The sequence below is a fragment of the Seriola dumerili genome, unplaced genomic scaffold, assembly GCF_002260705.1.
Source record: "Seriola dumerili isolate Sdu_G_001 unplaced genomic scaffold, Sdu_1.0 BDQW01001051.1, whole genome shotgun sequence".
Taxonomy (NCBI): domain Eukaryota; kingdom Metazoa; phylum Chordata; class Actinopteri; order Carangiformes; family Carangidae; genus Seriola; species Seriola dumerili.
In genome coordinates, this window is record NW_019175306.1 from 664,604 (window position 1) to 687,555 (window position 22,952).

The 22,952-nt window shown below is 41.8% G+C and overlaps 1 protein-coding gene across 3 annotated transcripts in view; it reads left to right on the forward strand.

Moving 5' to 3' along the window:
- Positions 1–1,878: 1,878 nt before the first annotated feature.
- The window catches only part of LOC111237644 (neural cell adhesion molecule L1.1-like), a 45,966-nt gene continuing 24,892 nt past the window's right edge, over positions 1,879–22,952 (forward strand). For all 3 annotated transcript variants that reach the window (XM_022766808.1, XM_022766809.1, XM_022766810.1), the window contains exons 1-2: positions 1,879–1,915; positions 21,278–21,682. In XM_022766808.1, the coding sequence (XP_022622529.1) occupies positions 21,547–21,682 (136 nt within the window). In that variant the 5' untranslated portion in view covers positions 1,879–1,915; positions 21,278–21,546. The remainder of the gene's footprint in view (positions 1,916–21,277; positions 21,683–22,952) is intronic.

The window sequence follows — 22,952 nt, forward strand, 5'->3', positions numbered from 1 at the left end:
TCTCTCTCTCTCTCTCCCTCCCTCTCTCTCACACACACACACACACACAAACTGGTCACTGTTAAAGTGCTGCCAAAGAAAACCCCTAAAACACAGACACTCTTCCTGTCCATCTGTCCTCTCTCACACATTTTTCTTTCTCTCTCTCTCTCTCTCTCTCTCTCTCTCTTCCACACACACATACACACACACAGACACACACACAGATTTATAGAGCGAGGAAGAGCGGGGGTGTTTTGGATGCCTGCTCCATTTGGCAGATAACAAAATGCCACATGAGTGTCACTGGCCTTTGGTACGAGAGAACAGAATTTCCATTTTAGTGATGGGGAAGAAGAAGGAGGAGGAGGAGGAGCTGAGCGGGAAAAGCATCCGGACAGACTGACAGGATGAAGGAGATTGATGTAAAGAAGACGTGGTTTATTAATGCTGCTGCTTGAGTGCTGTGACTGAGCTGATCTGAAGTTACTTTTCAGTCTGTCAAAGTTCACCAGGTTTTTTTTTTTTTTGGGATGATTTAGTTTTAATCCAGAGCTTTATAGTTTACATTATAGTTAATACATTCAACAGCATTTTGTCAAGAAAATGAGCCGCTGTTTTATAGTGAATTAATGTTTATAGTTTAATTAATGTTGAACTTCTTAGCGAAGAGCTGCTTCTTCACACATTCAGCAACATGATGATTCTGTGTTGTGGTGTTTGTGTCATCTGATGAATCTCAGTCCAGTGTTCCCTCTCCCTCAAAAAACTGAAAGAGCGGGCACCTTTTAGATTTAAGCCTCGACTCTGGAACGGCTAGAGGGGCCCTGCCCAAGATCTAAGGCTGCGCACTGGCTTGTATGGGGTTAATCATTCTGTAACGTAGCTCGAGGCTCGGCCACAGTGTGGTTTAAAAGTGATCGGTAAAATCTTAAAATCAGTTCTAAAACAGCGAGGGAGCCAATGAAGGGAAGTGAGGATTGGTGTGAGAAGCCAAGCTGCTGTATTTTCAACTAGTGACTTTTGGTTTACGCCAGAGAGGAGGGAGTTACAGTGGTCCGGTTTTGAGAAGATGAAGGTGTGAAATACTTTTATGTTATCCAGTTTTGAGATAATAGGTTTCATTGTGACGATTGATCTTTTGCACACTGTCATATTTTTTTGCTGTCATCATGATGACGCTGTCAAGATGGGATTTACATCGTTGCAAGGGCGTTGTAGGTCTTTTGCACAAAAATATGATTAATATTGCAGTTTATTGGTCACACCATAATCATTACAGCATTGCATGCATGAATTGGTTCAGCAAGAAAATCATATCAAGAAAATCTTGTAAATCTGATCATGATGAAGGAGTCTGAGTAATTCTCCAATTCATCCCTGAATTCTTTCCAATAATCCAATTGTGTGTTCATTATTTATTCAAAATAACCTGTATCATCTTTACAGTTCAGTTTAATCCAGATTTTATTCACTGACGTTCTTACAATTCACTCAGCTGGCCACCAGTATGACAAGAAAACCAGAACAGAGAGGGATGGAGAGAGGTAAAAATAGAGGAGGAGGGGTGTAGCATGGAGGTAAAGAAGAAGGGAGGGGCAGGAGGTATCAGGGGAATACAGAGAGAGGGAGAGAGAGAGCGAGAGAGGCTGCAATGAAAGAGGCTGATGTCATCTCTATGATGCAGCCAATAAGAGAGCAGCAGGGAGGGAAAGGAGGGAGGGAGGACAGGCAGAGCTCAGAAGGGTGTGTTTTATGTACCACTGCAGCATCAGTGCAAAAAAGAATCGAGAAAAGGCACGACTCAGTGGAGAGGAAGGAAGAAAATAGTACTAAAGAGAAAAAGAGGAAGAAAGACAAGAGTGTGACAAGGAGAGAAAAGACGACACAGAAAAGAAAAGACAGAGACAGACGGAGAGAAGCAACACCTGCAGAGGTAAGAGGAAAACAATAGCATCTCCATGCTGCTTGTGTCTGGGTCTCCATGCATGAATGTGGGTGTGTGTGTGTGCGTTTGAATCTGTGTGTGTGTGTGTGTGTGTGTGCGTGTGTGTGTGTCAGTGGGCTGTACAGTAGATGTGGAGGGGGGGTGTGATGATGTCTTACATAATACGATGGCAGGTATGAACAACTGTGCTGGCTAATCTGGGTGTGCGTTGGGATATAAATGCGTGAATCACTGCACATACATGCATCTGTGTGTGTGTGGGTGTATGTGCACACTTCCCCTTCTGTCTGCTTTCACTGTCTGAACCTTTTGACTTAAAAGTATATAAAACATGAAATGACCATTCATGGCTTTCCCATGTGCAGACAAGCCGGCTCTGTGTGGGTGAACCAGTCTTCAGGGAGTGTCTGATTGACTTGATTCAGCTGTTTAATATCTGATATGTCATCTGCAGCAGTGCGTTTTTATTAATATTGAATGAAATGATGCACTATACAACATTATAGTGGTAAATTATTCATTACTGGTTTGTAGTTTGCTTCCTTTCGTGCCAAAACACTCAGACACGCTTCTGTCAGGTATGATTTAGCTCTTTTTCATCTTCATATCTGCAGATAAAAGTACTCTGTGCATCCTGATTATCTTGATTGACTCATACTGACCTCCACTGTCTCCTCATCCACCTGATTTTGTAGAGAGCACTGTAGATTTATGTTGTTTTGTGGGCGGCATGTTAGGGATAGACTTGGACTTCCTCACCTGTCAGCTCTAATGATTTAAAGTAAGGCTGCAATTGATTTAACCTGCAGATTTTTTATCTCATTTAGTCCTGATAGTCCATAAAATGTCAAAAACTGAGTGAAAAATGCTCTTTATAATTTCCCCCATCCCAAAGTGATGTCCTCAAATGACTTTATCTTGTCTGACCAATGGTCCAAAATCCTAAGATTCAGTTTACAGTCATGTATGACATTGAAAAGCATAACAATTTCACATTTAAGAAGCTAGAATCACTAAATGTTTGGCATTTTTGCTTAAAAGATGACTAAAACGATCAGTTTCTGTCGATCGACTAATAAATTAATTAGTCACTCACTGCAGCTCTTAGTGTGTCTCATAAAGGCAGACGAGTCTACAAAGAGGATTCATTTCACTTTGTGTCTTTTACTCCTTGGTGTATCTGTCCCTTTGATACTTTTCACCAGGTTTCTGTTTGTCTGTTTACTCTGGAATTCCTCTTTTCACTCGTGGCAACATCGTTTAAGCAACACAAACATCTCCGTCTCCCTTCCTGTCGTTTGCATTGTGGGATTTTCTCACCCTGATTGCTTTGGCAGTGGATTGCTTCAAAGTAGGCCCAAACTTGAGAGGAGGAGGAGGAGAAAGAAAGGAGGGGAGAAGCAGGAGGACCAAAAGAGGGAAACTTGATAAGCAGGGGAAGTAATATTAGTGAGTGATAGACAGACTGAAAAATTGGCAAGGTTAATCAGAGGGGAGGAGGAAAGATTTAGCCCAGAACAGAAGGAATCTAAAAGGAGAAGGGAATGAGAGGACGGCGAGAGAGAGAGAGGGAGGGAGATGAAAAGAAAGCCTGGGCTGGGAATAGGATGAGAGAGGTAGAGGAGGAGGCAGAAGAGGAGGAGGCAAAGTTAGGCTCGACTGCTGTAGGAGGATCTTTTAGCCAAATTTCTTTCAGTCTCCTTCTTTCAGTTGTCAAGTCGACTGAAACCATCTGGTGGGATTTTATATTAACGCTGCTTGGTTCTTTACATCCTCCAAAATGATGAACTGGAGGACATAAGCATTTTACAACGATGGTAGATTTACTACTTCATTTTTTTTAATAATGGGATTTTACACAGAGGTAGACAAAAGCTAGCTAATTAAGCTGATGTTATGTCTGGGTTGGTTTAAGGTGCCATTTTCCTGGGAAATTATACTAAATATGAATAAATACGTACTTAGGGCTACACCCATGATATTGTGCTGAAAGACTGAAAGACTCAAACTATGTAGGGCATCAGCCGTAGTCTTGTAAGTATGGTAAAGAAGAATAGAAGCTCAGACTGTTATGTCTCTCTCATAACCCTATTTCGATGCTACAGCTTCGTATAGGCAAAAAAATCCAAACCTCTGGACTGTTTTGTGGTCCATAATTTGAAACCGTATGTGTCACTTTTTGAGGGTGACGTCTAAACAATGACTTTGTCTAGAGTTACTGAAGTGTTTGCCCCAAAGGAGAAGCTGAAATGAAGTACACGTCCGGGCTAACCTCTGTTGTACTAGCTTCTGTAACTCAATGTTCTCAGCTCCACTACAGCAGTAGATGAAAGAAATCGAAACCTTTGAGATGTTAATAACGTTCAACGACATTAAACAACGATTACGGATCTTCGTTCCGTCCCTCACCTTTGGTCACGAGCTCTGGGTAGCGACCGAAAAAACGAGAATGCCGATAGAAGCAGCTGAAATGAGTTTCCTCCGCAGGAAGTCTGGGTTCACCCATAGAGATACGGTGAGGAGCTCTAACATTTGGAGGAAGCTGGTAGTAGAGCCACTGCTCCTTCGCGTCAAAAGGAGCAAGTTGAGGTGGTTTGGGCATCTGGTTAAGATGCCTGGTTAGGAGGTTAGGATGCCTCCTGGAGGTCTAACTGATAGGAGACCCTCAGGTAAACCCAGAACATGCTGGAGAGATTATATATCTCATCAGGCCTGGGAACTCCTTGAGATCCCCCAGAAGGAGCTAGAAAACGTTACTGGAGAGAGGGACGTCTGGGCTACTTTGTTTGACCTGCTGCAACTTCCAACTTGATTTCATCCACAGCCATAAAACACAACTTTCTAGCTGTAATCTCTTAAATCTTAAAACTTCTACAGTGTTCAGTCCTCTCTGTCCTGCTGTTATTACAGGCATGTATGAACATTCACTTCCTCTGTCGAGCCGTGATGTTTCAAGGGCTTATAAGTAAAATATGTGGTATAGGAGCATTAGGGTAAAGCTCCCACACAGACACAGTGGATATCTTGGTCCTGAAGAGAGCTTTTTCTAAGTGACCTGTAATCCCACAAAATAATGTAGTTAGCTAATTGAATGTTACTTGGTTCTGCAAACTGGCTCAAACACACCTGTCTGAGAAAGATTTTTCAGCCCCGATAATAGTGACTTAAAGTTAAGACATCTTCTCAGCCTCCATTTTTGTTCTGTAAATCAAACTTCAGCTGAGAGTCAGACTGTTGCTTTCAGTATCAATGTACCTTGTAAGCAGCCAGACTGACTGTCTGACCTTCTGGTGGCATCTAGATTTGTGCGATAGTGTGTGGACTGAAAGGACAACATGAATCTCTCTTGTCCTGGCAGGTCTATAAAGTCAATAAAAGTCCCGAGAGAAAGGTTGGGGATGCAGTTTAGAGCCAGACTAAAAGGTTTGAGCTGCAGGACAGTGGGTCAGAAGGAGATCTGGGCCCAGAAAATGAGATTAGTCTGACTTTTGCTCGTTCTCGGTTCCTCTCTCTCCATCTCTGCTGCTCGCTTCCTCTGTATTTCTTGTTGGGCACTTTCTTATCCATCTTCATCCATCTCTCTCACGCCCCCGCTCCCTCCCCTCTGATCCATCCTTCCTCTCTTTTGGCCTTTATTTCTCTTGTTTTTCCATTTCTCCTCAGCAGAATGAGGCCTTTGTGTTGAGAAATGAGAGGAATGCCCCTTACTCTATTTTCCCCCTCTTCCTCTTCCTCTTCTTGTCTGCCTCTCAGCTCTTCTTCCTACATTGTCTCCCTCCTTCAACCCTTCTCTTCCTCCATGTGTATGTGTGTGTGTGGTGGGTTGAGGGGGTGCGTCCATTAGCTCGGATTAGGGACTATAGGAGGGTTTTAACAGCCCCTCTGTGTTTGGGGCTTTAATCTCCTCAGAAACAGCTAATCTAACTTCAATGGCTTTAACACATACAGTGAACACACACGTGTGAACACACACACACACACACACACACACACACACACACACACACACTCACACTCACACTCCTCCTACAAATATGTGACTTCTGTCTGTTTTCCTGTCCAGTGTGGTTGAACCATGACAAGAGTCCATTCATGCCGTGACCACAAACACAGAGGACACTTTATCAGCCAAATATCAGACCAACAATATCATCAGTCACTCCACTGACAAATGACCACATGGTGCACAATACTTCTGAGCATTACATAAAGTACAGTGAGCAACAGCAGAAACTGACATGACATACAGTAAATCTGAGTCATAACACACAAGTGTTTCCACAGACCTGGACAAGTTGTGATCAATGGGAATAATTTCAGGCTGCAGATTGGTTTCATTAGGAGCTAATTTTAATCAATATCTCTGTGAAACATCTCACCTCATCTGTAATGAATGTATGTCAAGACTCAGCCATGTTCCAATAAAATGTCTGATTAAGTCGTTTTTTCAAGCCAAAAAAAAAAACAACTTACATTTTGCTGATTCCAGCTTCTTTCCTGTCTTACATGAAAATACACTGAATATCTTTAAGTTTTAAACTGTTACTCGTACAAAAACAGGCTCTCTGAGGATGTAACCTCGGATTTGTGGAAACTGTGATGGCCATTTTTCAATATTTTTTTCTGATGCATTGTAAACCAAATTATCGTAAAAATAATCATTAGTTGCATCCCTGCGTGTGCAGTTTAACCGTGCGCTGATCACCCAATCACTTCATCTCCGCCTATTTTGATAATTGATTAACTGTTTTGACTGATCGATTATCAATGCTCTGGATTCAATTTTCAAAACCTGAATAACTTGAGAAAAAAACATTTTTAAAGAGACGTACTCATATATATTTACATAAATACCGATATATACAAATACAATACACACAAAAAGTCGTAGTTGACACGAACCCTGTTTGCTTATAGGATCAACTGACCAGACGGCACCATACTAATTAATTCAGACATAAAAAATAATGTCTGTTGCAATGCAAAAGTGTGAGAGTATCCTCTTTGCAGCAGAGCCTCCCATTTGCAAAAATAAAACTCCATATTTGTGAGTTTTAATTGCTACCTGCTCTCTCATTTCCCCTCCCTCTGTGTGTATTTATCTCTTTATACCTGCAGTATAACTTCTCCCAAAGCTGACCATCTGTCCGTCTCCCTGTAAATGTGTCGCTCTGCGTTAAGAAGCTGCACAAAAGGCAAAAAAAAAACAAAACACAGAAATGTTTCCCGAAAACCAGACGTCTGCTTTAACACACTGCAGACCAGTCGAGTCAAACCAAGGAGGAAAGGCAGGTGGAGAATGAGACAATGGCAAATACTGTATGTGTGCATTTATATACGTGTGTGTGTGTGTGTGAGAGAGAGAAGGAGAGGTGAATCGAGGCGATACAGGGAGTGGCACCAGAGAGAAAGCGAGGGAGAGGTATGGAGGGACGGAGTGGGGGATGGGAGAAGAGAAGGAGGGGCAGCGTGGGGGATGGGGGAGAGAAATATTGCCGTGTGTGCTGCTGGAGTCAGGGGGTTACCATGGTGATGGGGGAAAGAGAATGGGATGGGAGACAGACTGGCTTCATATACACACACAATGCAAATTGACATTTTCACCGACTGATTGAATAATATGATAAGCATCAAATCTCCTTTTAATTTAAACCTTCCTTCCTGTTATCTGAGGGTGGGGTGAGGAGGAGGAGGAGGAGGAGGAGGAGGAAAAGATGAAGGAGAATGGGAGATAGAGAGAGAGGCTCTCTGAGTTGAGTGGAGACGAAGAAACGCGATCTCCCACATGGGAGTGGTGTAACTTGGAGACAGAGTTGTGGCTTCTTGGACAAAGGACAGAGAGACATGGCAGGAGATGTTGACTTCCAGGATGATATTTAGTCATATATTATTTTTAACGTCTTTTTACAGTGGCCCCCGAGAGCTCAAAGCGCTGCAACTTCAATGATACATGATAGAGAAAACAAAAGAAGCATTTAGAAAGAAAAATCCTGCAAAGTGAGAAAAAAACAACCAAATGCAGAAACACTTCAAGTAATACACAACACAATGAAAATTAGTCACAGCAATGGATGTAAGTTTTTTTTGTAGTTTTAATATTTTGATTGTATGATTCAGATATTAGTATAAGTTTAATACCAAATACCTGCAATAATGCAAATCATTCAGCAGCCAGAATGTTTTAAACAAAACTGTTTGATTTCTGTGTGAATTATCTGTGCACATTTCTGTGTTTGATGTTTTCTTATTGCGCAGATTTTTATTTTTTATTTAAATGCTCTGTGTGTGTGTGTGTGTGTGTGTGTGTGTGTAGGTTGTCAAATAGGTGAAGATGTTGTCCTCATTTGCTTGTGTTTCGCGTATTTGCATGTGTTCTTACGCAATTATGTTTCTATGCGACTAATTTGCAACAACAAATATGCTTTGTGGGAAATAATTGCAATCAGATTACGTTTTCTGTTAACATAATGAGGAAATGTTAATTAATGTACTTGGCAAGGCGTAAATATGTTGACACTGACCGCATCAGTAAAATGTTCAAACATGACTTGTTTGTTTTCCGTCAAAATATCTGATGAACAATTTCCACTCGTAGTGACCACAGGAGAAAACGTTCGCCGTAACTTTGGACTCAACATGTTACTTAGATTTCACAAAAACCACCAGCTTTCAGCAACTTTAAAATGATAATTCAGGTTATTTGACGTGGGGTTGTGTGAGGTACTTATCTCTAGTCCGTGTATATTACCTGCAGTAGAGTCGGATCAGTGCGCTACCAAGTGTAGAGGAGCAGCAGGAGCACCGGCACAGAAGCTGAGGCATGAGCTGCTGTGGACGGGTCCATCTGCAAAAACATTTCATATATTTCTTTATTTTGGTGTCAAACAGCGCTTTACTACATGTTGTGAACCCTGTATTACCCCACAGATCAGCTGTTTGAGTCGGACAGAACTAAGCGTAGGTGCGCGTGAGCGTAGGAATACGATAGTTCAACAATTTGAACAAAAGGGCTGTTTGAAGGCAGATAAAGTGGTGGAAATATTGAAATATGGTGTACACTACAACTGATGTTAGCTTTTTTTCAGTGGGCAATTTTTTCAGTGGCTAACACACATTTTTGCAGATGACCCCGTCCACAGCAGCTCATCACTCAGCGTCTGTGCCAGTGCTCCTGCTTTTCTAAACTGGGAGCGCACTGATCTCGATCTACTGCAGGTAATACACTGACTATAGATAAGTACCTCGCACAACCCTGTGTCTAATAACCTGAACTTTCACTTCACCAAAGAGCTTCTGTTGCCTAAACCACAACGGGATTCTTGTGCGTTTTGTTCGCTCGCCATCCAGCCCAACCACCTGGTGACTCTGCTGCTGCTGTTAACAGTTGTAGAGCTTTGCAGTTAAGTTGTATAGAAACGCAGTCTCTAGGAGACAGGGTTGGTGCGTGTGTTGGTGAAGATGTTTTCTTCAATGGGTTGTGTTTTGTCTATTTGCATGTGTTTTCTTAAGGTTGGGGCGCCGACAGATCATCACAGAATTGTCTTTATCTAAGTGTTTGTGTCTAAAACAATCACCTCCAGAGCTGAAGTGAATGCGCCTTTTTCCAATCGATCCTCTTGAGCTGGTGAGCAGCCTCTGGGCTTGCCCTCACACCTTGAAGATCAAAACGATGAAGGTTATCATGTGAAGAGCCAAAAATCAAAGCGCGGGGGAAACTTCTTCTACCTGCCAGCAGGGATTAGGTGTGATGTGAGCGTCTGTCGAAGCTGCTGGGAGTCTCTGCTCTCAGTGGACTGGCAGCAGCTGTGAAGAAGAAAAAAGGTTCAGAGTCTGAGGAGGGGAGCCAGACGAGCCGCTGGGTTGTGGTGTGTGTGTGTGTGTGTGTGTGTGTGTGTGTCTGTGTGGGTGGATGTGATAGGCGCAAGAGAGGATGTGCAGGTGGTTGCATGATATTGTATGTCTGTGTGTGTGTGATGATGATGATCATGGCGCCAGAGGTGCAAACATTTCAGTGGAACTAATCTACATAATGTAGGGTAATTTTCTATTTAGGCTGGTTATTGCCTCAGGCCTCACAAAGTTTTACAGCCATGCTTTCCAAGCTAGTCCCTTTTACTCACTACATTAATCTATGATCAATATTTTTATGTTAACAGCAGATGAAATTAATGTTTATGATGAATGGTTTGCTTGTAATAATGAAGCTACCAATAATAATAGTAAGGGTTTGAGCTTTGACTTCCTCTTGATGTGGCCCTGAAGAGCTCAGCTCACTACACTCTGGTATCAATCAGTGAGCTTGTTTACCTCTTAACAGGCAATAACAGCTGAAAACACATTATCAGATATCAGCTGCCGCCATGTTCCTTCCTGTAGAAGTCACAAGATAGTCCGTGATATTATATTTATCGACTGCATCACGCACACGCACAAATATCCAGACCCCATGAACTCATGAGGCACAGAAAATACTGCAGCAGTGGTGAAACAGACAAGAAGATAACAAACTCTGCAAATAGTTTGTGTCCCAAACTTGAGAAATAAAATCTGCCACAAAAACAAAGTCCTTACCCTAAAACATGTCCCTAGTTTTTTATAATCAACCATCCAGAAATGTCGTTTTACTAAAATGTATATCTCTTTTTTATTATTTAATTTATGTAATAAGGAATAGTACTAAGATCTCCTCAAAATCACCTAACAAAGTGTTTTCTTTTCACGTAGACCAGTAATGTCTTGTCTTTATTTTTACATTTCATTTTTATTGTTGCTTCTTCTTAATGTGTTTTTAATGTCAATTTGTGTAACTGTACGGTGTCCTTGAGTGCCAAGAAAGGCTCCTTTAAATAAAATGTATTATTATTATTATTATTATTATTATTAAAGAGTGGTTTTTAAGATCAGAGTGGGCTGCTCTGCTGTTGCAATCTTGGCAGTGCCTGATCCTGCCCCTAACTCCTGGCTAATCCAAAAATTGGCAAAGAGGTGGGGCATGTGTGGAGCCGAGACTTCGGTGAATGCCGGTTCGTGGCAAGCACATGCTTACTCACCTGTCACTCAAATTAGCCATGCCCTGAGTTATGCATAACTTTAAGCCTCAATAACATTGAAATGGGTGCGTTATATTAAAATTCACCCCTGTACAGTTGTCATGAAGGAGCTTTTTGTACAAGGCTGTAAACATGTTAATTTCATTTCAACATGGGAGTCTAGGGGGATTGACTGATTTTTGGACCCAGACTCCAGTGGTCATTAGAGGAACTGCAGTTTTTGGTACTTCCGTGTTCATTTTCATTCATTTTTCGGCCTCGGAGCCGCTTGGTTACATGTAATGAACCATTCACATGTCTGAAACAGGACACAGACAAGACTTATACAGATGTGTACAACCATAGAATCACAGATCCTTACATAGTTTGACTTTGCTCAGGACTGAAGAAGCGTCACAAGCTTTTATTCAGTAAATACCGACTGATTTTGCCTGGAAAAGCAGCACATTTATGTTTATGCTCTAGATTTCTCTTTAAAGCCTGATTTACTTTTACTGATTTGTGCTAAAACATCCAATCAGACGTAGATACAACAGAGAGAATAGCAACATGAGTCTCAGCAGATAATCATCATCCTGAGTGTGTGAGGCATTTCGTCTCTCTGCCCTGGTTTTGAAGTAGCTCTTTCTTAGAAAAGAAGAAGAGCAGATGAGAGAAGGAGAAACATAGTCAGTCTTGCTCACTGATCTTGCTTGGTCAGCGGTGTTTTTAATGGGGTTGGTTAACTGCACCCGTCCCACACATGATATATGATCATGTCATGTATTGATTGACATTGCACTGCAGCACGTCGTCTCACAGGCTGGGGCGCTTTATTCATTAACTGAGGCTTGACAGCGTTATTCTGCATTTATCGCTCTGAATGTTGTCATGATTTCATGTTTTAATCCAAACTGTATTAACATCATTAGATGAGATTGGCCAATTATGGTTTACTAAGAGGATTACATCATTTTAAACCAAGATCCCTCTACAACGGGACCTGCTAAATGCTGATATCTTATTGTTATTTTCCACTTAATTTTATTCATAGATAAATTACTGTACATGACCCCACTGCCTCCTCTCCCCGCTCTCGCCTCAGTGTTTATTTTGTGTGAAGGCAGTGATAAATGTATGGCTGTGGGTCTTGTATATACCGCCCAGAGCGCTCTGTTACACTGTGGCCTTTCACAGCTGGTGCCACTCGCCCCTCAGCTAAATCTAACAGACCCCAGTCGAGGTGGGAAGCCACCCAGCGCGGGAGCTGCTGTTTATCCAGGAACATACCGTCACTAATGACTGATTTATGCGCTCCTGTGCAGCTCGCTTCGTTTGTCGTGTGGAGAGGGGCAAATCTGAAACAAACACATGGAAACTGGCTTTGTGTTTGCAGAGTTGTGTGTGTGCGTGCGTGTGTGTGTGGGTGTGGTTGGAGGAGGGTGGGGGTGATCCAGAGGTGGCTAAACAATGTCACGCCAATAAGAGCTGATTTGAATGTGAAAGGCTCTGGGTTGAGCTCAGGGACCAGCGGGTAAAAGTCTCCCCCATCCCATCTGAGAGGCAAATAGACAGAAATGCCACAATGGCATAATTCAATAGTCTGACAGACAAACATACATATCTATAGACCCTAGAGCTGAATCATTTGACAAATACCAATCAACAGAACTTTAGCTACTTTTTGATTGTTTTTGAGGCATTTTTTCAAGCGCATATTTCAAACATTCCCCAGTTCCAGCTTCTCAAATTTTAAGCAAATTTCCTGAAAACCTGAAAAAGAAAACAAGAATGAATGTACGTTTTCATCCACTGTTATGTGAATATAAGTCACTGGATGCATCAAGATAAACAGTTTGTGGAGCTAATTTTCTGTGCCATTAAATGAGTGCAAAAGAAGAGGTCACAAAGAGAAGAGGGCCAATAAAAGAGATTCAGTCAAAGCTTGAAAAGATGTCGATCCATCCAACGTTTGTGGAAACATTTGACTGACCTTTGTAGATGTTTCTTAGAAAGAGCTAGTTCAAAACCAGGACAGAGAGCGCTCTTGGTGACGCTTGAGGAAAAGACGAGAGAATCACAAAAGTCGGTGGTAGTCATCCTCTGGGGAACATGAATGTACTAAATTTATCTCATAATTGTTGAGACATTTCAATCTAGGACAAAGTGGTTACCAACTGACTACTACTACATTGCCATCAGTAGAACCACACCATTAGCGCCATTAGCTAAAACTTCTCAGCCAGTGATTATACCCATCACCAGAACATAATTTGGACAAATCGACAGTGTCTCAGTTAATGGGGGTTGGTTGCTCTTCTCTTACTACAGCCCTTCTTTTATGTTCGAGGCTGATAAGACAGTTGAGTTTTCATGGTTAAGCGTTGCCTAGAGCAGTTTCTCAGACACGTCACTGGAGCAGAGGCAGAAACAGAAGCCGCACAGACAGAAAAGTAGTTAAGGACGGAAGAATCGGCACAAACAGTGAGAAAACAAAGGAAGAGAAGAAGACAACGACAGCGGGTGTTTGGAAGCGAGTCAGTGGATGTGCTTTGTTCCAGGGTCAGAAACCTTCTCGTGTTTATTGAGTTATTCATCTCCTCTCATCCACAGGGACTCCCAGTCTAGTTAGACATGGACACAAAGGCAGCTTAACACAGACACGTGGCTGTGGATGTCTGAGCGTGTGTGTGTGTGTGTCTCGGTGTGTGTGTGTGTGTGTCTCCTTGTATTCACAGAGTTCAGGTCATTGACCGAAAATAAGGGCGCTGATGTTGACATCAGACGGGTGACTTGTGTGTTACACCATAAAGCAGAAAAAGGAAAGTGTGTGAGTTACAAGGAAGATATCTGGCTGTCACAAGACTGAATGCTGGGAACTGAACATGGTGAAATCACATCTCATATTTGGACAGTGAACCATCCAGCTGCAGTGGGCGTCCAGCCATGAGGACAGTAAATTGACTTCAGATGAGGCAAAGAATGGAAGACAAGATTTTCATTGTTACTAATTATAGAAAGGTTCATTTTTCCAAGAGGCTGTACATCAGTTTTCCTAGATATAAAATACAATCTGGTCATTCAGTTTCAATATTTTTGTTGCTAAGAATTTAAAGGGGCATTTTAAGTCGAAAAAAATAACCCTGATGATGTCATTGTGATGTCATCTTACCTTTGTCTTAATTTTTTTTTTTTTTTACAGAAAGCCTGTGTCAGAAACTCGGGCCTTGGTGTTTGACAGAGGAGGGCATTTACCAGGGGGTCTAATGAAGTTGCGTTATGGGAAATGTAGGATCCAGTGTTTTTGGAGTTTGACCCACACTATACGCTAAATATCAGCGGCTGAAAATAGTTCCAGCTTGGGGCCAATAAAGCCCAGACACAATAAAGGGTTGACTAGAAAACCACCGAAGACAAAGAGTTGTTTTGATCCACCGACCCATCAGTGGTATAAAACAACACTCACAACCACCCACTGCTATTAGGTACTCTTAACCTAGGATTGTCTTGGTGCTATTGATCCCATGATAGGTCTATTTTTAACCCAGTAATGTTTAGTGTATGAAGATATCAGGATTTCTAGGCCTCCGCTGCACAGTTTTTCTCTATGTTTTTTTTGTTAAAAGTCTGTCTGGATCCAATGATACATTTACACAGGCAATGGAGACCTAATATGACTCATGGTGAAGCTCTTACTCTAATCTGCAGCCATGTAAACATCTTGGAGTAAAACCCAAACTATTTCAACAGAAATGTTGAGTCGCTGTGGCTCAAAGAAATAAATCCGCACGTTGACAGAGATAAAGTCAGCTCACGTATAAACAAACATACCAACCCTGTCTCAGAGAAGTTACGTCTATATACTGTGTACACTTGTAAATCAAAACAAATTAGAACTATATACACTTACAAAACAAATTAGTAGTATATACATATACCACTTATTTGTTTTGACAAATACATTGAGATTGTCATCCTGTAAAAAAACAAGCCGGTAAGTCGTCTCTGCAAGCAGCTTATTTTGACCCATACTCATGTTTTATTGTTAGGCGACCTTTCTGCAAAGAGCAACAAAACACAGGAGTCTTGACATATTTATATCTGACGTTCAGAGGTTTCTGTCTCGCATCACCAGCCATGGCAGAAACTAGTGTAAACGTTTGAACTCCCGGAAACAAGGAAATAGATGTTACATGTAATGAACTATTCACATGTCTGAAGCGGAACACAGACAAGACTTATACAGCTGTGTACAACTATAGATGCCAGTTACATAGTTTGACTCCTGAGTTTGCTCAGGACTAAAATTTAAAAATCCAGCAGCGTCAAATAAACACTGTCTGCCTCCTGGAAAGAGAAAACATTTGTTTTTATGTAGTCGATTTAGAAAACTCATAATGTTTTAATTCTCTCAAGCAGATATTTTCATGAAAATGAATGAAATATGTAGTTGAGCGTTTGGCAGATATGTTCACTTACACACACACACACACATACACATACACACACACACACACAGGCAGGCAGGTATAACTCAGTGGTGCTTTATTAAAATGACAGTTCTATTACATATTCATGAGGCCTGATGTGAAGGACATCAGCGATGTGATCTACAGACTGAGACACACACACATTTAGATGAAGTCATCTATAGGTTGCTCACCCCACCTCTTTGCTCCAGGCTGTAGCATGGTCAGCATTCTTGTGTGTGTGTGTGTGTGTGTGTGTGTGTGTGTGTGTGTGTGTGTGTGTGTGTGTGTGTGTGTGTGTGTGTGTGTGTGTGTAGTAGTAAATGTGAGGTATGTAATGAATAATGAATTTAGGTGAATTTAGGTTACGCGGCCAACTGGGAGGGACAAATTGGGAATAGCTCTTTCTCTCCTCACCTTATGTATGTCTCTTTGTGTGTGTGTGTGTGTGTGTGTGTGTGTGTGTGCATTTAGGGGGACGTATCCTCTTCTGTCTCCCCTCCCTCCGTCTCGGCTTTTGCTTAATCTCTCCATCCACACTTCCCAGTTCTTTCCTGCAGATCGGAATCTATCAATGAATTAATTTCTCGCTCTGTCGCGCACTATCAGTCCACCTGCACCCCCCCCACCCTTTCCTCCCTCATCCTTACTCTGTTATCCCCGCCCCCCTGATCCCCTCGCACCCCAGGCCTCCCTGTAGACCATCCAACCTGCACCCGCCCTGCCTCCCCCTCCTCCCACACCTCCCCTCAGGCCTCCCAGTGGACTGCCTGGTCCACCTGCCTCTGCCCTCAAAAGCCCCTCAGGTTCTGTGGGATGGCTCAGGACCCCGGAGGAGGGAGGTTGGGGGGCGTCAAAGAGGAAATTGGTACAGTGTGTTCAATGTTAACTGGTACAAAACGGAAATATGGCTGCCCACAGGGTCTGAATTGGCTCCATAAAGCTGTCAATGAAATTTACAGCATGTGTTTCATCGCCCATTTTGTCAACAAACATGCTAGAAACCGTGGATGCCAATGCTGCTTTTAAACCTAATGCTGTGTTTGGGGTCCTGTAGACTCCTGGCCCCCTTTAACAGCTCTAAAACTCATCATTATTGTTTTTTTCAGTTTGATATTTCCTAATTTCATGACAATTACTCATAAACATTGATATACAGCATGTTTCAGACGTGGAGGACACATTACTTCTGTTTGTGGTCTCAGCTGTAAAACCGGGTAAAATACAGAGGATTACCATATATGCTCTATGATTGATGTAGACTTATTATGCAGCACTACCCCTCCCAAAGCCAACATAAGTCAATTTGGATATCTGTAATTGGAGATTTTATAATAGTATGTTCATAGGGGTTAAACCTCTTTGTGGTTTAAATAACTCCAAACATATGTTATATATAATAATAAGTGATGTAACTGTAGGATAACACGCTGCAGATTTCTGTTTGTCATTGCATGTATAGGTAACACTTAAACCCTTCTGATTTAACATTTCTGAGTGCGATATAAATATTAAATACGTTTATAACAAACTGTAATGTAGTTGTAAGTAGATATATTCTAAAAAATAAATCATTAATGCGCTACACCAATTATAACTTCTCATATTCGGACATGATTTCTATTATTACAACTGTATCTTTCATTATCTGTTCATGCACTTATGGATGTCCACAGAGGAAATTACAGCTGCTGACAAATACATTTATAAACTCTTATATCTGCTCACAATTTCATTATAATGTTTTATAAACCATTTGTTTAACGTTATTATGTTAAAATAATGTTTATAAATGCTAAATAGAGGGTGTTAAGTGTTACCCCATATATTTCCTTATTTGGTGTAATAACACTGTTCTGTGGTCATTGCCTTATTCTGTAATGAAATGAACAAACTCATTTTGTGGCAAATTTTCTACATGTATGGGTTTTAATAAGGTCAAAAAAAGATAAATATTTAAAGGACAATACAATGCATTGATTCATTTTGCAATTACACAGTGACACTAACACAACTCTTCAGTTTGACACACTCGTGGTTTTTTCTGCTGCAGCCGTATGTGGTCTGGTGTGACCAGGAGCGAATGATGGCTAATGTTATCTAAAGTGTAACTGATCTTGCTGAGTCACTTTATGACTCATGTCTACTTTACTGGTACACAACGTTTGCTCATTTACCATTAGCAAGTAAATTTCATTTGTAACCACAACGGCTGCTCTTTGGCAAAAGTTACATGATCTCGCTTTGAAGCTTTTATTTTAAGGCAAATTATTTTTAATATTGGTTAACCTACTGACTGTTAGAAAAAAATACGTGAATGTTGTTTCCTTTGTTGATATATTAACAAAGATTCTACAAATAACACATTATTATGAAATTGTTTGACAGGATTCCCAAATAAACAGTAGTTGCAATTGCAATATAATGAAAACACTACTCACATGTGCTTTACAATTATAGAGGCCTTAAACTTTATGATAGATTGCATGATACCTAATCACTGTCCTTTACTGCCTTATTGCTGATTGACAGTCAATTTGAGTATATTTTAATACAACATTAATTCTTAATAAAAACATAAATTTAAAAGGTTTTTCTTTACACAAAAGCAGAGGAGATGTTCTCCAGTCTTGAATCGTACCTGTAGTCTACCTTTCAAGCTGCAGAGACAACCTCCACCAATCACAGGGCAGGGCATTAGTCTCTATGTAGCCTGACAGGCAAAACCTGGGGCAAAGGAGTCCACCAATCCACCACTGCTGCTCATGAAGCTTAATTGTTGTGAGCACACTGTGATAATTAAAAGCAACCCATGAACTAACATTTTTATGAGCACCTCTCTCTCACAACTGGGTTCTGGCATCGGGACAAAATTACATCCTTGATTTTCTCAGTCCATCAGTTGATTGTTTGATCTAAAAACAATCAGACAATAGTGAAAAATTTCCATCATATGTTCCCAGAGACAAAGTCTTCAAACATCTTGTTCTGTTCAATTGAGAGTCTAAAACCTAAAACCTTTCAGTTTAGCATCAAACAAAGAAAACCAGCAAACCTAACCATCGGATGGATGACATTGTAGCAAATGAACTCCCTGTCAATTCATTCATTGATTAGTTGACAAATCATGTCAGTGCTACAGTTTTTATTCTTACATTTTTACACATGCAGCAGAGTGGCCTGTGAGACCCCATGCAATGAGGAAATAAAGCATGAACGCAGGCATTAAAACATGAATCTTTAACATGTATATACAATACTTCGACATCAGGCTCTACCACTGATGTGTAGGATGCTCCAACTCACAGCGCTAAAAGGCTCTGAAAACCCCTCCTGCACATCACTCATCTCTAAATCCTAAATGGACTTTCCAGCTGTCTAATGGCTCAGTCTGATTTAATTCAAGAGGCCATAATGATCCACAAACCCAGAGTGACAAAAGGACGATGAAAAGTGAACAATACTCCGCATTAAATGTCATCGTGCACGCTGAATAGCAACTGAGAGGATTCTCTGTCAACAGAGGTCAAGGATCTTTAAGCTGCAACCTCAATAAAGACACACCGACACACTCCACGTCTGAAAAGGAGACGATCTGCCGTCGTGCATAACACTTCATTCATTAATGAGCTGCGGCCCTCCCCCCTCCTTAACTCAGCGCCGCATTGGGAGGTCCATGAATATTTAAATTAAAGGAAGTCCACATGAATAATCTCTTTTTTTTTTTATTAACGACCACAAACCAGAATCAGTGTGTATACTGTCACAAAGTGTGGGGCAGATTATATTATCACTAGAACTGGAGCATGCTGGGACATTTACATCATCAGCCATCATTTATTTTCTGCACGTCTGCTACATTTTCTGTTTGCCCCCACTACATCAGGGAACCCCTACTGCTCGTCGTTATCTTTCCCCCATTAGCACACACACACGCACACACACACACACACACACACACACACACCTCATGTCCTACTGTTTTGTTTGGGTCATTTATTTTGTAAATAAGCCTGGCAGGTAACAGCAGCCCTAAGGGCCAGGGGCAGGTGTGTGTTCACATGTGTGTGCGTGTGTATTTAAATGACCATGAAGGAGGACAGATGTGTGTGTGTGTGTGTGTGTGTGTGTGTGTGTGTGTGTGTGTGTGTGTGTGTGTGTGTGTGTGTTGTGTGTGTGTGTGTGAGAGAGAGAGAGAGAGAGAGAGAGTCAAGAGTCATAATTGACAACAACAGCAGACTACATGGGTGAGGATCTGACAACAATAGGAGCTGAAATGGGGGTCATGTATGTTTCCTGTCTATCTGTGTGTGAGCGCGTGCGTGCGTGTGTGCGCGCGTGTGTGTGTGTTTGTGTAAGTGAGAGAGAGATGTGTGTGTTGGGGACAGGTTGCGTAATTATTAGATATAGGAGGGGGTCTACATTAGCCAGCTGTCACTCCTTCTTGCCCCTCACCCCGTTTTTTTTGCGTGTGTGTGTGTGTGTGTGTGTGTGTGTGTGTGTGTGTTTTAAGAGAAGCCTCTCAGACAGTCCTGGGCAGAGGACTCCAGGCGATTACACTCAGAGATTGATAAGTTATGACACCTCCTGTAACCTCCTCTGCCCTTGTTGTCTCTTCTTATTTCAAGGACTCCAGTGTGTCAGCTGTGGTGTCAGTACAGACCGACCAGTTTGTCGTCACAGCGGGGAAATATTTTGTATCTCTAATTTCCAGATGCATCGTAGTCGGTTGTGACCTGAATGAAGTAATGCCTCCTCGAAATTAGGTTAATTTGCAACAACAAATAAATCCTGATGCTGCTTGGATTAAGTTTCCTGAGAGGAGACACAGTTGTGGCTCTGAGAATGCAGAATCTCTCTTTGCTTATTTTCTCATCAGAGAGAACCCCTGGCTTTTATTTCATTACCGTTTGGTTTCTTAAAAATATTCCCATAAACGGAGCCACTGCCTCATTTCAAGGCCTTTGAAGTGTCACAGTCGGTTATTTTTAGATTACACTGTGAGTTTTTAAAAGTGCAGAGCGGATTTCACCAGCTTTTAGATCAACCCACTGAGGAGCGTGTAATCCCTCACTTCATGTAGAAACAAGAAAATGACCAAACTTGGAGGTTGTGAGGCTTTTGGCCCGTGTGGCCGGGCAGCGATATGAGGAAACAAAAGGGAGAAAGCCGGATCCATCTGTGCCTGCTTTCACCACCCCCACCACCACCACCTCCCCCCACCCCACCCCAACACTCCTGCTGTCACGGGTCAGTGTTCAGTCACCAGGCAGGGACAAAAGAGAAGATGTTGAGATGAATGGAAATTCAGCTGATGTGGCAGAAATACACACACACACACAATCTGTCTTTGTAATGTCATTAGCAGAGAAGATGTTTCCTGCTGCTTTGATCTGATCTTGTCTTTATCAGATGACCCGATCCCTTCATCTTTGACACACACACACACACACACACACACACACACACACACACACACACACAAACACACACTCACACACATACATACATACAAACACAGGCTTCCATTGTCTTATATTTTTGTGAAATATTTGGGCTCCAAACTGTGATTAAATATTATAATTAATTTATAACATCACACACACCCTGGAGTTAATTGAGATTTTTTTATTTGTAGGTCAATATTAAATAAATTTTCCCCCTCAGAATATATTAATATTTGTCTTGTTCGGAGATGATCTATGTTTGTTGAAATTAATGATCTCTTTGCTTTCTTTTCTTCTCTCTCCCTGTCCTGTGCGCCCTCCCTTCCTCCCCCCTCATCCATCCTTTGTTCTCTGGGTCAATCCTCTCTCTCCTCTCCCCCCTTCTCCTTACTCTCCCCTCCACAGACAGTCGGCAGCCGGAGACGGGACAGTGGACCTGACAGTGAGAGGCAGAGAGCCTCACTCAGAGCCTCAGTGTGAAAGCGACACACACCCACCAACTTAAAACACACCGTTGTTTACTCCTCTCCGCTCTCCGAAGGGTCTGGGAGGTCCCTGGAGTGTGTGTCTGGTCGGGCGCACAAGCTGGGGAGCGTGTGTGTGTGTGTGCGTATTTTTTTATGTGTTGATGAGTGTGTGGGTGTCTTGCGTCACTTTTGATGGGACATTGAGAGATGTGTGTGTCACAGCGTCGGTGGATGGGCTATAGGGGGCCGAGCTCCCCCGCCCTCCCCCTGATCCTCCTCCTCCTCCCTCTGTCCTTCCTCACGCCTCCATTCGCTCAGGGAGCCATCCACATCCCCAAAGACTGTGAGTACTCCTCCACTGTAAACAACTCAATGGAAATATAGAGTTGTAATGTGAGAGGAAGTGTTTTTCCCCAACTCTGTATTCCTGTTCCAGATTTTCTATTTAAACAATTTCCTTAATACATCAGTTAACATGTAAACACTGGGCTCGTTCGCACTAGTTTTAATTACTTCAGCTTCACTTTTGAGAAATGTGTCTTGTCCGTCAGTTTGGCAGATGATTCTAAATGCTAAATACCCATGAGCATTGGGAGCTGTTACTATGGCGACAAGGTCAGTCAGAGGTGAGAGTAGGAGCAGTAGTGACCTCAAGACCTTTGTTGTAGAATTTGCAAATCAAAACACAGCGCCATAACTGCTAAATTCAATGAAATTTGGATTTCATTTAATTAAAGCTGCAGATTGTAAAATCAATTTTCTCAACCGTAAAACTTTTAGCTTTCATCTGCCACAACCTTTTGATTTTTTTTTTTTTTTTTTTTCTATCAAGCAACCAGATTTTTTCTAACACAGTTGTTGATCTGCTGCACTGTTAATTCGGCCAGGAGAGTTTTGCATTGATCCAAGCCTTTAAGTGTCCCGGCTGTCAGTCATGTAAACACTGTCTCTGAGAAAATACAGGACTTTCACCTCTGGATCCAGGGACGTCTGAACCAGCTTGTCTCACTTGGCAGCTCTACACATGTTCAAACATTCACACTGTGGTCTCAGGACGAAAGTTACAACCATAAAGACGCAGTATGGCCTTGAGTTACTATTGCTGTGCCTGTCTAGCTTTCCCCTCGGACGGCAACATTTACCTTCGAAATTCATATACATTTTTAAGCAGTTGGCTAAAACTGTCACTATGGAACTTCTTCCAGCTGATTCACTTCAAAATGAAAACTCACTGCAACCTACATACCTAATATAATGCTAAAATAATGAGTTTGGATATTGTTTCTATTTTTCAACACCATAGGCCTGTATGACGATGACGATGAACCAATGTGTTTGGCAAATGTAGTTAGCTCGGTTTTGTTGGGGGTTGCTACAGTGTGAACTTTCACTAAGCGATATTAAAAGCAGGACATTAGCTTAAACTCTGATTTAGTTGCATCTTTGCCCCCTGCACAGTGCTTCCTGTAAAAAGGATTTTTCTAACTTAAACCTGTAGTCCCCCATAAAAATGTAGCTGGCTAATGATATTCTCCTTGGCTTTTGAAAGCACTGAGAAATGTGTTGCTAAGCTATGATTAAACAAACACGGTTCAGGGAAGGGGTTTAGCAAA